This window comes from Neopsephotus bourkii, unplaced genomic scaffold (genome assembly GCF_033783945.1).
Source record: "Neopsephotus bourkii isolate Nb327-2 ecotype Australia unplaced genomic scaffold, CSIRO-AGI_Nbou_v1 NB_1036, whole genome shotgun sequence".
In the NCBI taxonomy this organism is placed as follows: domain Eukaryota; kingdom Metazoa; phylum Chordata; class Aves; order Psittaciformes; family Psittacidae; genus Neopsephotus; species Neopsephotus bourkii.
In genome coordinates, this window is record NW_026901525.1 from 3,499,731 (window position 1) to 3,512,510 (window position 12,780).

The 12,780-nt window shown below is 63.8% G+C and overlaps 2 protein-coding genes across 2 annotated transcripts in view; one reads left to right on the forward strand and one right to left on the reverse strand.

Moving 5' to 3' along the window:
• NCDN (neurochondrin) overlaps positions 1 to 2,532 on the reverse strand; it is a 33,954-nt gene extending 31,422 nt beyond the window's left edge. Inside the window, exon 1 of the mRNA XM_061360799.1 lies at positions 2,517 to 2,532. The gene's annotated coding sequence lies outside the window, so the exon portion shown is untranslated. The remainder of the gene's footprint in view (positions 1 to 2,516) is intronic.
• A 6,603-nt stretch (positions 2,533 to 9,135) lies between these two features.
• LOC133216150 (interferon alpha-inducible protein 27-like protein 2A) lies at positions 9,136 to 10,572 on the forward strand. The gene is made up of 3 exons (XM_061360597.1): positions 9,136 to 9,234; positions 9,788 to 9,949; positions 10,364 to 10,572. Exons 1-3 carry the CDS (start codon positions 9,168 to 9,170, stop codon positions 10,570 to 10,572), a joined length of 438 nt encoding a protein of 145 aa, XP_061216581.1. The 5' UTR covers positions 9,136 to 9,167.
• Positions 10,573 to 12,780: the final 2,208 nt, after the last annotated feature.

Consider the following 12,780-nt stretch of genomic DNA (forward strand, 5'->3'; position numbering starts at 1 on the left):
CTGAGCCCACCTGGGCCCATGCAGGGGATGGCTGAGGCCAGGATGCTGCCCATGGAAGGGGGCAGAGCCCAGTGCTGGCTCCGTACAGTGGCTGCTTAACTGCGGGTGATGCCACCCTCTGATGCCTGTCCCTTCAGTTGGGTGTCGGATGGACAAGCACCAAAATGAGGGTGTGGAAGCTGCAGGGATTGGCCCTGGGCCTGTGCCCGGGCGCAGTTTGTGCTGTTGGAGCTGTTGGGCTCTCGCTGATTCCAGTCCTTGGGGCTTGTGCTCTTGAGCCTCTTGCTCCTTCCCCTCCTGGGGAAGTCCCTGTGCAGCCCCGGGCTGGGTGCGCTGGAGATCGCTGCAGGGAGCGGTCCCCTGGCCGGGGTGCAGGGCCTGCGTCCCAGCTTCCTGTTACGGAGGAGGGAATTAAAACCTGGTACCACCACCACCTTCCTTCAGCTGAGCCTGTTTCCTTCCTTGCTTGCGTTCCACTGTGGGTAATGGTTCTTGGGTTGGGGTGCTTGAGCTGGGGGCACTGCGTGGGCAGGCTGGGGTCTGGGGGAGCTGTGGCATTCCTCTGCCCTGAGTGGCTTGGTTAGGGGTCAGTGAGGATGCGGGGATGACTTCCTCACTCGTTAGTCGTTTGTCATCACCCAGTGCAGGTCTGTGACAGCGCAGTGCAAGACCTTGGGCTCCCATTAGTATTCCCTGGCTGTGCAGTGCTTTTCCTCGCTCCACATCTTAACCCTCGGTGCCAAGGAGCATGAAACAGGGAATACTCCAGCGACTGCATCCTGGCCCATGGGAGCGTGAGGACTGGGAAGCTGCTGGAGGCAAGGAGATGCTCCCAGGCTGACGTCAGCAACTTCTGGTCCAATGTAGGAACCCCTTGACCCAGGGAGCGGAGCAGACTTCAGTGCACCATTAACACAGACCTCTCCCAAGGCAGGCCCACATAGGCCTTGCCTTGGAAGGAATCCCTTGGCACCCTCTCCCTGTGGCATCCCTGACAGCGCTGCTGGTTCATTACCTGAGTGCCATGAGCGGGGCTGACCTTGCTGGGGAAGGTTTCTGCATTGCTATGCACGGTGATTTCACAATTAGAGATGCTGGCTATGAGTTCCCCATGTGTGGAAGGAAGTTAGAAGCTGAGGCGTCGGATGAGCCACCAGCTCCGCTTGGGTTTGTTCTCAGCATATTCCAGCGCCGGCTGAGGATGCTTGAGGCAAATCCAGTCTAGTTTATAGATAGTTTGCTCTTAAATCCTTTCCTCCATGTGCTGGGGGTGCTGCTCAGCCTGAGCGCGGGTTTAGCAGTGGCGCTGGTCGCAGCGGTGCTTGCAGCGAGGCTGAAAGTCAGTCTTTAGAGCCAAGCGCTTCTCGCAGGTAACCAGGGCAGGCGCTGCGCTGCGCCTGCAGCTGCGGGACGGCTCCTTGGGCCGCCGGGCTCTGTGTTAGAACTGGGGGCTCCCCTCGCCCGCAGGGTCCCGGCAGGCGCTGGGGACAAGGCTTTGCTCCAGCTCTGGAGCTCGGTGGGGCTCTGGGACCAGCGCAGCGAGCGGGGCTGCCAAGAGCTCCCCTGACACAGAGCCAAGCATGCGGCAGCCCCGTGCTGGAGCCTGCGCTCGGGGCTGGAGCTGGAGCCTGCGCTCGGTGCTGGAGCCTGCGCTGGGTGCTGGAGCTGGAGCCTGCGCTGGGTGCTGGAGCTGGAGCCTGCGCTCGGTGCTGGAGCCTGCGCTGGGTGCTGGAGCCTGTGCTCGGTGCTGGGGCTGGAGCCTGCGCTCGGGGCTGGAGCCTGCACTTGGTGCTGGAGCCTGCGCTCGCTGTCGGGAGCAGGAGGTGCCGAGGTGCGGGCTGCAGCCCCCTGCTTGTGTCCTGACCCCTGCTCTGTTTGCCTGCCCCTGCTTTAGCACAACCGGAATGCGCTGCTGCTGCTTCAGCCCAAGGGCTCTTGTCCCTGGTGTCCCGCTAAGCGCCTCCTGAGCCTCTGTGGGCCATTTCCCGACACCAAGGCAGGGTCCGACTATGGATTTCAGTGGAAAAGAAAGCAGCAGCAGCAGCAGGGCTCAAGCTGCACCCACACCTGGGGTAACTGCACCTCCTCATGCAGCAAAGGAGCGTTTATCTGCTGTCCTTGCAGGAGATAGAGGTGGCTGCCCAGCTGTCCCTGTGCCTGGCTGCGGTAGCACCACGGCAGCCAGAAGGGACCTGATGGCACCGTGGGACATGGATATTTCAGGGGGAGGAGGAGACTCACCTTCAGAGCCGCCCTTCTGCCCACTGCGCATCTCACGTGCTCCTCGGGTTGTGCCGGAGCCCTTGGAGTTCACGCTGCTCAATGTCACCTGAGGATGTAAGAAACCAAATCCGCCGGGCTCCCATCCTGCCCCCAGCAGCTCCCTTCAGGTTAAGCCACCCCAACCCTCCCCGGGCTCCAACCAGCTCCTGCTCGATTGGGGTGGGTGTCGCTTGCACCGGCCCCAGGGCAAGCACAGGGAGAGAGGGTTTCTCACTGCCCCAAGGGCACAGAACTGCTCCTGCCCTCAGCAGCGTCACCTCCCCGAGGCGGGGTCTGGGTCTGGGTGTGGGCTGGAGGCTCAGAGCACCCCCAGGCTGCTCCCCCGGGGCAGGTTTGGTGTCAGGAGCTCCACAGCTCCAGAAGCTGAGGCCGTGGTGCCCGTGGCAGGAGCAGCAGCTCCAGGACGCTGCCCCCCACTGCCGGGGCTGCCCCGGTGTCTGGTGCTCAGCGGCCCAGGGAAGGGGGCACAAGGATGCGGTGGGTTCAGCGCCCTCTCCTCTCCCCAAGCACGTTCTCCCCGCTCTGCTTCTCGTGTGGATTTGGCACCGCTCCCCAGCACCTTCCTGGCACCAGCATCCCCTCAATTGCTGCTGCTTCACCTCCTCCCGCAGGAGCCCCAGCGCCGTCGGGAGCTCCCCCACCTCACCTGGGGTGACAGCGACTGAGAGCCCTGTGCTGATGGATGTGGGCGCTGCAGGGATGCCGGTGGCTCCTGGGGACACCGTGGCACCGCTGGCACCCGGCATGGCCCCCATGGCTGCGGGAGCTGCCCCAGGAGCGGCCGGGGTTTGGCTGGAGGAGTGCCCTGCGCTGCCTCACCCTGCCCAAGCAGGGCCCTGAGGGGCACCGGGCTGTGATGCGGGCGCTGCGGAGCAGGCCCACGGCCGCCATCGCCCTCCACCCATCCCTCCACGGGTCCGTCCATCCGCACAGGGCCCCGTGCGCCGCCTGAGTCCGTCTTTCCATTGTTCAAACAATCTCTTTTCCACACTCGGTGCCAAAGCCTCCCCGCTTGCTCCCGCACGCGCCAGTATATTTAGCTGCCTCTAAGCCTCTACCTTCCCTTATATAGGAGAGGCCAAACGAATTTCGCACTCTCATTATTAATAGCCCGAGAGGAGCTCTTAGGAGGCGGCCAGAAATAGCAGGCAAACAGAGCGCACCCGGCGTGGGGAGGGCGCCGCGGAGCCGCCGGGACCGCCGCGGGAGGGACGCCGCTGCTTGTCCCGGCTTTTCCCTTTGGGAACCGCTCTAAGGTGTCTCCCAGGCTCCTGCCCCCGCTGCAGCCCCGAGCCGGGGTCCCCCTCGCCCCGCCGGCTCTCTGCAGGCAGAGGTAGGCTGGGTGGGAGCCTGGGGACAGCGGGGGTACCCCTGGAGCCCCGGGCTTTGCTGCTCCGGATGCTAAAACCGCTGCCCCGCGGGTGCTGGGGACACCAGCCCGGGGATGCCCGTCCCTGTGCGGCTGCCCTGGGCTGGGGGAGCCCCTGAGGCTGCAGCAGTCACAGGTTTCACCCTCCCGAGTGCTGGGCCCGGCTCTGCCCATGGCACTGCTCCAGGACCCCCCTCCGTGGCGCAGGGGACACGGGCAGGCAGCGGCGGCCGGGTCCAGCAGGGAGATGGGAGCTCCGCAGGGCTCACCCGTGCAGCATCCCTGGAGCCATGCGCTGGGGCACCGAGCCCGGGATGGGGCGTGCGAGGAGGGGGCTGCGGGGTGCCCAGCGAGCGGGGGGTCCTCACCTGCACCCGGAGGCATCCGCATCCCAGGCAGGGGCTGCCTTAAATCCCTCCCTCCTTCCCTCCCTCCCTGGCGAGGAACTTCTCCGCTGAACTGAGGATGCTGCAAGCTCCTGCGGACGAGCCCGAGGAGTCCTGTGGCAAAGTCAAGGCGAGCGGGGGAGCAGCGCGCTCCAGCCGGGTGTCCCCGCAGCCGCAGCCGGGCGGGGTCACCTCCAGCACCGTGAGTGAGCGCGGGGCGTGCGGGGGGCAGCGGGGACCTCCCCGCCGGCAGCGTTTAACCTTCAGCGAGCCCCGCGCGGGCTGGGGCTGGGGCTGGGGCTGCCGCTGCCGCCCGGCTCCTGCCTGCAGCTCGGCGTGGGCAGGGAGGGCAGCGCTGGCGCCGGGGTGAGCGCAGCTCCGGGCCAGCCCCGGAGCAGGAGTGAGGGCAGCAGCGAACTCTGCGGGGCTGGGGGCACCCCCGGCAGGTCCCGGCCGCGGGGCTGGGTGCCTGTGTCCGCAGGCAGCGGGGCAGAGCCTGGCCCGTCCCCCGTGGGTCATCCCCTGCAGTGGGGCTCGGCCGCACAAAGCAGGGGCACCCCGTGGCGGTGGGATGGGGCAGGAAGAGAAGCCCAACTCCCGGGCACCCCAGCATCGTGGGCAAAGAGAAGCCTGAGCACCATGGCGGGGTGCACCAGGGCTCCACGGCCCATGTGCTGCAACGGGCAATGCCTGCAGGCAAAGGGGCGCAGGGTCCAGGGTGCTCCCCAGGCACCCTCCATCAGTGTTCCCCTCGCACCCACCTCCCTCCTCCTCGCTGGGCCTTGCGGTGCTGCTTTGAGCGGCTGCCGCAGTGGGTTCGCTGGGGATGGATGAGCCGGGGGGAGCCGCTTGGGGGGGCAGCGCTCAACAGGGAAACTTGGAAAGGCCCCTGCGAGGCAGCGACTGCAGAGCACGGCGCTGGGGGGAGCAGGGGGAAAAGCTGCTTCCTTTTATAGACAGGTTGGGGCTGTTGGGTGCTGTGCAGGCTCCCGGGTGCAACCGCAGCCAGCCCCAAGCAGCGCCCCCGGCTCCTCTGCCTGCCCCCTGCAAGGCCAAGGGCCCCTGGTGCCCCCCAGCGCCCTGCCCGGAGCCCTTGGGGGTGCAGGATGGAGCAGGGGCACAGAGGAGCTGCGGGAGGGCCCCTGCTTGGGGCTGTGTCTGCGGCCGTTGAGGGCAGCGCTGGGGCTGGGGGCTGCAGAGGGGCTGGTGCTGGTGACAGGGAATGGCTGGGCACGGGGGAGGCGGGGGGAGCTGCGGGGCAGGGCCGGGGTGGCCTGGGCTGGGGGAGATGGGCGATGGGCGCCCTGGATGCAGCAAAGTCCCGTTCACTGGGTGCAGCCCAAGGTCACCAGGGGAGCCCGGCCGAGGGATGCAGGCGCCGTGCGCTGGGGATGGGCCCGTGCGGACCCCCCTGAGCACTGGTACCCGCAGCTCTGCCGTCCTGGGAGGCTGCCCAAGGTCAGCCGGGGCCCGTGGGGCTGCTCCACCCGGGCAGGCTCTGCCCCTGCACCAGGGACTTGAGTCCTGGGAGCTGCATCTCCGGGGGGGTCCAGTGCCAGGTCCCCGTGCGGGAGGTCCTGGGGTGCTGGTGGAGCATCCCTGGGGCTGGAGCTGTGCTGGCAGCAGCCCTGTGCCCCATGGGGACGTCCGGTGGCTCCGGGGCCCACGGAGCAGCGTCTCTGCTGCCTGTGGGTGCCGTGAGCGTGCACTTGGCACCCCCCGGTTCCTTGCAGGGAGCTGCAGCACGCGTGGCCGCAGCCCCCAGCGCTGAGTCACGGCCACGGTGCGTCCCTGCCGGGGTCCTGCTCCCCCAGGCTGCGAGGGGACCGGCCTGGGAACCGCCATGGCACCGCTCCAGCCAGGGGCATAGGGGTGGAGGCAGCAGTGGGATCAGGACTGATGGGGACAGAGCGTGGCTGGGCTGTGGTGATGCTCGTCCCCTCCATCGCCCTGCCCTGGACACTGTGCTGGGGCTGGGGAGCCTCCTGCAGCCTCAATAGGGCCTGAAGCCCCTGAGGTCTCAGCTGAGCCTCCCATGGGCAATGGCACCTCCAGCCCCCTCTGCGCAGAGCTGCAGCATGGGGAGAGGGTGGTGGGTGCCCGCAGTGCTGGCCTCAGAGGCACTGAGATGCACCCACTGCTCTGGTGCCTGGGCTGGAGGACAGGGTGCTGTGGGGGGTGCTGCAGGGTGCAGGGCGTGCAGCTGGAGCAGCCGCAGTGGGGACCCTGCCAAGATCCAGGGCCGATGGGGTCCCAGCTCTGCAGGCTCACAGGGCACAGCCCCATCTCCTCAGTAGTGCCCCAGTGCCTGAGAGCTGAGCCTCGGACACGTCCTGGAGCACCCCAGCACCCGTGAAGGGCCGCCACCGCCCCGCAGTGCGTGCATCACCAGCCTAAGCATCCTCCGGCCGGTGCAGAAGCTGCATCCCGGGCACGTGCGTCGGCCACGGCCTTGCCCTGCTCCCAGACACGCAGCTCCCCCTGCTCCAGGGTGGCTGCGGGCTCTGCGGGTCCATAGGGGCACTGCCACCACCAAGGGGGGATGCCCCGGGGTCCGGAGATGCTTCACCGCGGCCACCGGCTCCTTCCAGCATCCCATGACCCGGAGCCGATGGTGCCTGTCAGCCCCACGCTGCCCACCCCTCCCTCCCAACCCTACATACTTCTTCATATGCCCATATGGAGTCGGCCGGCGTTATGGAATGTTAAGAAGTATGTATCTTTGGGCTGGGACCCCCGCACCGGCTCCTTCCCCACCAGCACCGCAGCACCGGCCCGGGCAGCGCCTCCGGAGAGACGGTGCGTCCCTGGGGCTGGTCAAAAGGAACCAGATCAACTTGCAACTGGATTTGGTCCCCTTCAACCAGCTGCGGCGGCGCATGCGCTACGGCACCGCTGCCCCCTTGCTGAAACCGGCCCGCATGGGGGGGCCCGGCTGCGACCCCCGCGGCCCCATCCCACGGTGGGGCCCAGGAGGTGGGGGGGGTCCCTGTGGGGCAGCCCCTGCGGGAACAGGGCCGGGAACTGGGGGCAGCTCCAGGGCCGGGAACTGGGGAAACCGAAACCAGTTCCCTGGGAATCCGCTGTGTGACGTCAGGCGCGGCCCCGCGCGCCCCGGCCCTGACCCCATCCCCGGCCCCGGTCTCGGCCCCGGCCCCAGCCCCGGCGGCGCAGGGACAGGGTCAGGTCCGTGGCGCTGGGACCCCCCGATGGGAACAAAACCCCCTTGGGGGCGGGTGGCGGGGACCAAAAGCTGGGGCTGCTCCCCCCCACCCCTCATCGGGATGGGCCCCCGGGGGGGGGGGGCTCCTGGGGGGCGGGGCAGGGGGCGGGGGTGGCCGGGAGCGCGCAGGGCGAGGCCGCTTTGTCTGCCTTAGGAAGGGGCTCTTTGTCCTCGCTGCCCGAAGGACCGCGCTCGGCCCCGCTCCCGCTCCAGCCATGGGTGAGCTGCGGGCGGGGGGACGCGGGGCGCGCACAGGGGGTTCAGGGGTGGGCGAGGGGGGTCTGGGGAAGGTGGGATCCGGGGGGGGGGCATAGGGATGCTCCGGTGGGCAGGGGTGCGGGGTCCTAGGGGTGCGGGAGCCCCTGGTGTTGCTGCCCATTGCTGCCAGCCCCGCCGATTGACCGCCCTCAATTCTCTGTTCCAGTTCTTGTTGGCCCTGCCATCGGGACGGCCGTGGGGATCGGTAAGGCACCGGGGGCACGGGGATGGGTGATGCTGCCTGGAAATGAGCCACTTCCCTGCGGCTTCGCGCTGCTGCTCTGCACACACAGACCCCTCTCGGGGGTGCTGCCCCTTCCCCTTGGCCTGTCCCAGGGAGCCCGTTGATGCCCCAGGAAGGGAGGTTTGGCCACGGGACCCTGCACGGCTCTGGGCTGCCCCGGCGGAGCGGGCGCTCTGCCTCCAGCACCCCTCGTTTCAGGGCTGGGGACACGCGGGTGCCTGGGGGGGTCACAGCTGCTGCTGTCCCACGCAGGGCTCTCCGTGGCTATGGTGCCCTTGGGCCTGTACGTGCTGGGCTTCACCCCAGGTGGGATCGCGGCCGGATCCCTGGCCGCCAGGCTGATGTCTATCACTGCCATCGCCAACGGGGGCCGCGTGAGTGCCACGAGCCTGGTCGCCATCTTGCAGTCGTTCGGTGAGTGCTCCTGGTGCGGTGCTGGGGGGCAGCCGGGCCTGGTTCGGCCTCCCTGGGTGGTACCAGCAGCGTGGGGAGGGCTTGGGGTTGCCACAGGAGCGGGGGGACCTGGGGTTCCATCTGCTCGGGGTGCCTGGCACGGCCCCCCTGGTTGTGCTGGCCGGGGGGAGGCTGGATTGGGAGGTCTGGGGGGGCGATGGGGCACAGTGGAGACCCCACGCCGTGGCTGGGGGGGGCTCAGGCTGACTTCTCCTCCTCTTTCTCAGGGTCAGGAGGACTCCCCATGTCTGTGAAGGCCGTGTTCCCAGTGCTGGGAGGTCTCATCGGGGCTTTTGCACTCTGAGCCCCTTCATGCCCACCGGGACCCTCACGATGTCTGCCGTGACCCGGCCGCAACCCTTCCCCACGCTGTGACCCCTGCATCTGCCCCGATAGTTGCCCTCCATCGGCTGTGTCTGACCCCCAAATAAACCCCCCCCAGCGCACAACTCCGCCTCCACCCGCCCGTGATGCGCCGGGGACGGCCCCGGGGCGGGACGGGGATGGGCGGCACGGAAAGGAGCCAGCTCCAGCCCTGCCAGGGGCCCATTTCGGGACCGGCGGGTAGGGGAGCAGCAGCAGGGTGGGAGGTAGGGCTGAGGGCACCCCGCGGGGCTTCCCTTCTCCCATCTTCCATCTCCTGCCTTCTCCCATCTCTCTTCCCCCATCTCCCGTCTCCCTTCTCCCATCTTCCATCTCCTGCCTTTTCCCATTTCTCTTCCCCCATCTCCCCTTCTCCCATCTCCCTTTTCCTATCTCTCATCTCCCATCTTGCATCTTCTCCCTTCCCCCATCTCCCCTTCTCCCACCTCCCTTCTCCCATCTCCCTTCTCCCCAGCCCAGTCCTGCTGCTGGCCTCACCACTGGTATCTGCCCATCCCGCGGGCAGCTGAAGGGGGGAAGAGGTGGGCTGGGGGTGGCTGCAGCTGCCTGCCCTCCCCTGCCCTCCCCATGCCTTCTCCTTTAGCCATGGTGAGTAAACTGAAGGGAGCAGCCATCGGAGCCACGGCCTTAACAGGTGAGGGGCAGGCGTCAGAGGAGCCACGCTCGGGGTCGCTGCCCAGCCCCATCCCCAGGGATGGGGTCAGGCTGGGGGGGCTGCGAGGGACAGGGCAGCACTGACCTGTGCCTGGAAACCAGCCTGCACCCGCTGCCGCAGCACTGCCGGGCCTCACCTCGCCTCCCTCTGCCCCCGCTTCGCTCTCCTCTCTCCTCTCCTCTCATAGAATCAGCTACGGTGGAAAAGATCTTTCAGCTCATCCAGTCCAACCCAGCACTGCCAAGGCCACCACTGACCCGTGGCACTGAGGGCATCGTCTGCACGGGTTCTGACCACTTCCAGGGGGGGTGACTGCACCACTGCCCTGGGCAGCCTGTTCCAATGCCTGAGCACCCTCTCCCTTCCCAGTCCCTCTCCTCTGTCCTCCCTGAGGATTGGGTGTCCCTGCACCCCGGGCCCCTTCTCCCTACCCTGACTCCTCTGCTTTCTGGGAGGCCGGATCCATGGCGCTGGTGGCAGGAGGGGATGCGGTCACCAAGGCCATGCTAAGCCTGCCGTGTCCTGCCTGCAGGAGTGGTGCTCATTGGCATCCCGCTGGCCGTCGGTGCACTGGGCTTTACACCAGCTGGCATCGCCGCCGGCTCCATTGCTGCCAAAATGATGTCAGCAGCTGCCATAGCCAACGGCGGGGGGGTGGCTGCCGGCAGCACCGTGGCTGTGCTGCAGTCCATCGGTGAGTGGGGAGGGCAGGGGACCTGCGCTGGGGTCATGGCAGGGGTATGCGCTGGGGTTGTTGGAGAGCCACAGGAGACCTCCCCCCATTGCTGGTGTGAAATCAGCCAAAACCGTGGGGAAGGGAAGAACCCACGATGTGGTGGGAAGAGTCGGGATGTGCTGGGTACGGCACCAAGGCTGAGGGCTCAGGGCTGTGCCGTAGGCACCTGCTCTTCTGGCAAGATCAGCGCTTGTGTTCATCGAGGGCGCTGGCCAGAGCCAGAAAGGGACAGCAGAAAGGGGCTGGTTGCCCTCATGGAGCTGTGTGCGCTCCATAGTCCAGAGACGTCCTTGGTTCTCTCTGCCCTGTGCTGGGTCCCTCAGTGGCAGCATCAATGCTCTTGGAGCATCACACCTCACTGTTTGTTTGCAGGAGCTGCAGGTTTGCCTCTTGCTGCCAAAATTGGGCTGACAACTACCCTAGGGCCATTAGGTGCAGCAGTTGGTGCCATGTTTTCCAAGGGGAAGAAGCCTCCAGGTGATGACAGTCAAAACAGCAGTGACGATGATGACGAGGATTCTGATGGCATGGAAGGCACTGGGAAGCCCCCAGAGACCCCAGCAACTTGCCCACCCTCATAAGAGCTGTGCCTAAGCTTGAGCAATGAAACCAATAAAGATGATCTGCAGGCAGGGGTGTTGTGGTGGTTGGTGTGGGGTCAGCATCCCCATACCCATCAAGTGCCTCAGGATTTGCAGGGGTCCAGGCACAGATTCCAGCTGGAGTTCTTATAGTGCTACACTTCCTCTCCCGCAAGGCTCTCAACGGCAACCAGCTGGGTTTCAGTGGCTCTTCTCTGGAGTTAATGACCTGAGATAGGAGGTGGCCACAGCATTGCCCCCCTGCTTCTGCCCCTCACACACCATCCTCCTTCATTGCACTTCCAATTTTCCCTTAAATTTTTCTCCTTAAAAACAACTACCCCCCCACCCTTAAAATCCCTTCAAGTCTGCTTTTAAGCTCAGATTCCAACATGATACAGGAAATGAGGATGTACTCTTTTATTAAGGTTAAAGGTTTTTAATCACTTTTCCAGAATACAGATACGATTCAAACAAAAACTATTTTTGGGGTCTCCATAGTTCACTTATTAATACCATACATTGAACTCTATAAACTCTCATATAAGAAAAAGTATTTTTCCTTTTTTTTTAATATATGTTATGATGCACTGGTGACCTATTTAAATCTTTTGAAGTAACACTTTGCAGTTATATAGCACCTTTCATCACGGGGCTGCAAAGCATCCGACAGAATTTAGCCTCATAATGCCCAAACGAGGTAGGAAAGTCTGGCCAATTTACAGAGGGGTGCAACCGAGGTACAGACTGGCAAGGGACGGAACATGAGGCTTCACTGGTACAACGGGAGTGAAGTGCCCACTGGCCCCTGGGCTGTAGGGTGAGTTGGTGGCTTAAGTGGGGACAAAGTCACAAGTCACCACCCACACCCTCCTCTCAAAAGCAGCAGCCGGGCTCCCAGCAGGTCAAAACGGCCTCTCCAAAGGTCTGGCTTTTTGTGTTACAGATGTGGAAGAGACAATAGAGAGTCCAAAGCTCACAGAGCTAAGTCCCCTAGGTGTGCTGTTTGTTGGTGTGGCTGATAGCTGGCTATGAACCACAACATTAACCTTGCTGTGGCTAAAGTGGTTGTTGCAGCCTCCCCATCCCTAAGTCTGAACACCGGGAAGCTGGGCTGGATTTGTGTTAATGGTCACTCGGGATGCATTTTGAGATCTGGTGGTTGATGCTTTGTTTAGCTTGACTGTTTAATTGAAATAAACTCCCTTCTCCCTGCAAGCAGGCGATAATCTCAGCTATTTCAGGGTTTATTTCTTTAACAAAAAACATACCTCCGCTGAAAAACCATCAGCTTAGTGGATGTTATGTCCAATGCACACTAAGTTCTGCAGCTAGAAGAATCCAAGATACCCAAGTTCCTTTGAGCCTTTCTGACTGTACAAACCGTTCCACAACTCTGCAACTCTCCCTTGACTAGAGCTAGCACTCAGCTCTGCTAGGAATGTTCAAAACAGATGACATGTGGAAGAAAGAAGGGCAGAACCCGTTGTGCTGATGGAAGCAAAACTCCAACCTAGACAGTGAGCACGGTGCTGGTGGGTTGAGAAGAGCATCGTATGGATTTTAGAGACGAGCCTTTGTTCTGCTTGCTTGTTTTTAAGGCAACAGTGAAACTTGCTCAAGGGACTGAGAAGAGTTACTGAGATTGTTACCAGAACCTGAAGACTTTATTGCACATTCAGAGTCCCTTCTGTGCCCCTGGCACTAAACCAGCACCGGTGGAGCCTCGCCGCTGCGGGAGCACACCCTGGGGAAACACGAAATGAGCCTTTGCTGCTGTTTCATTTCAAGTCTCTGAGGAGGTGACTGCCACAGAAATCCAGGGGTTTCTTTCAGACAGTGGTTGGCAGAGTAATTTGTAAGATAATTCAACCTGCACTTAATTCTGTGGTGTTGAGCATGCGCCGTTTCCTCCTCTAGTCAACCGAAGCCGGGAGAGAGCAGCAGGTTTGCAGCGAGCCCCTCTCGCAGGGAGAACTGCCAGCTCATAGAATCACAGACTAGGATCGTAGAAGAGTTCGGGTTGGAAAGGGAACAGCCACATTCCAGAAGCACTTTAAACAAAGATCTCTGCAACAATCCAAAGAGCCAGCACTGAGAACACGCGTGGTGAGGAGGAACGTGGCACACTCGCTGCCAGGCTCCCAAACCAGGCTGCAGAGCTGTGCCATGAAGGGGTCAAACATGTGTCTTGCAGTGGGACAGCAC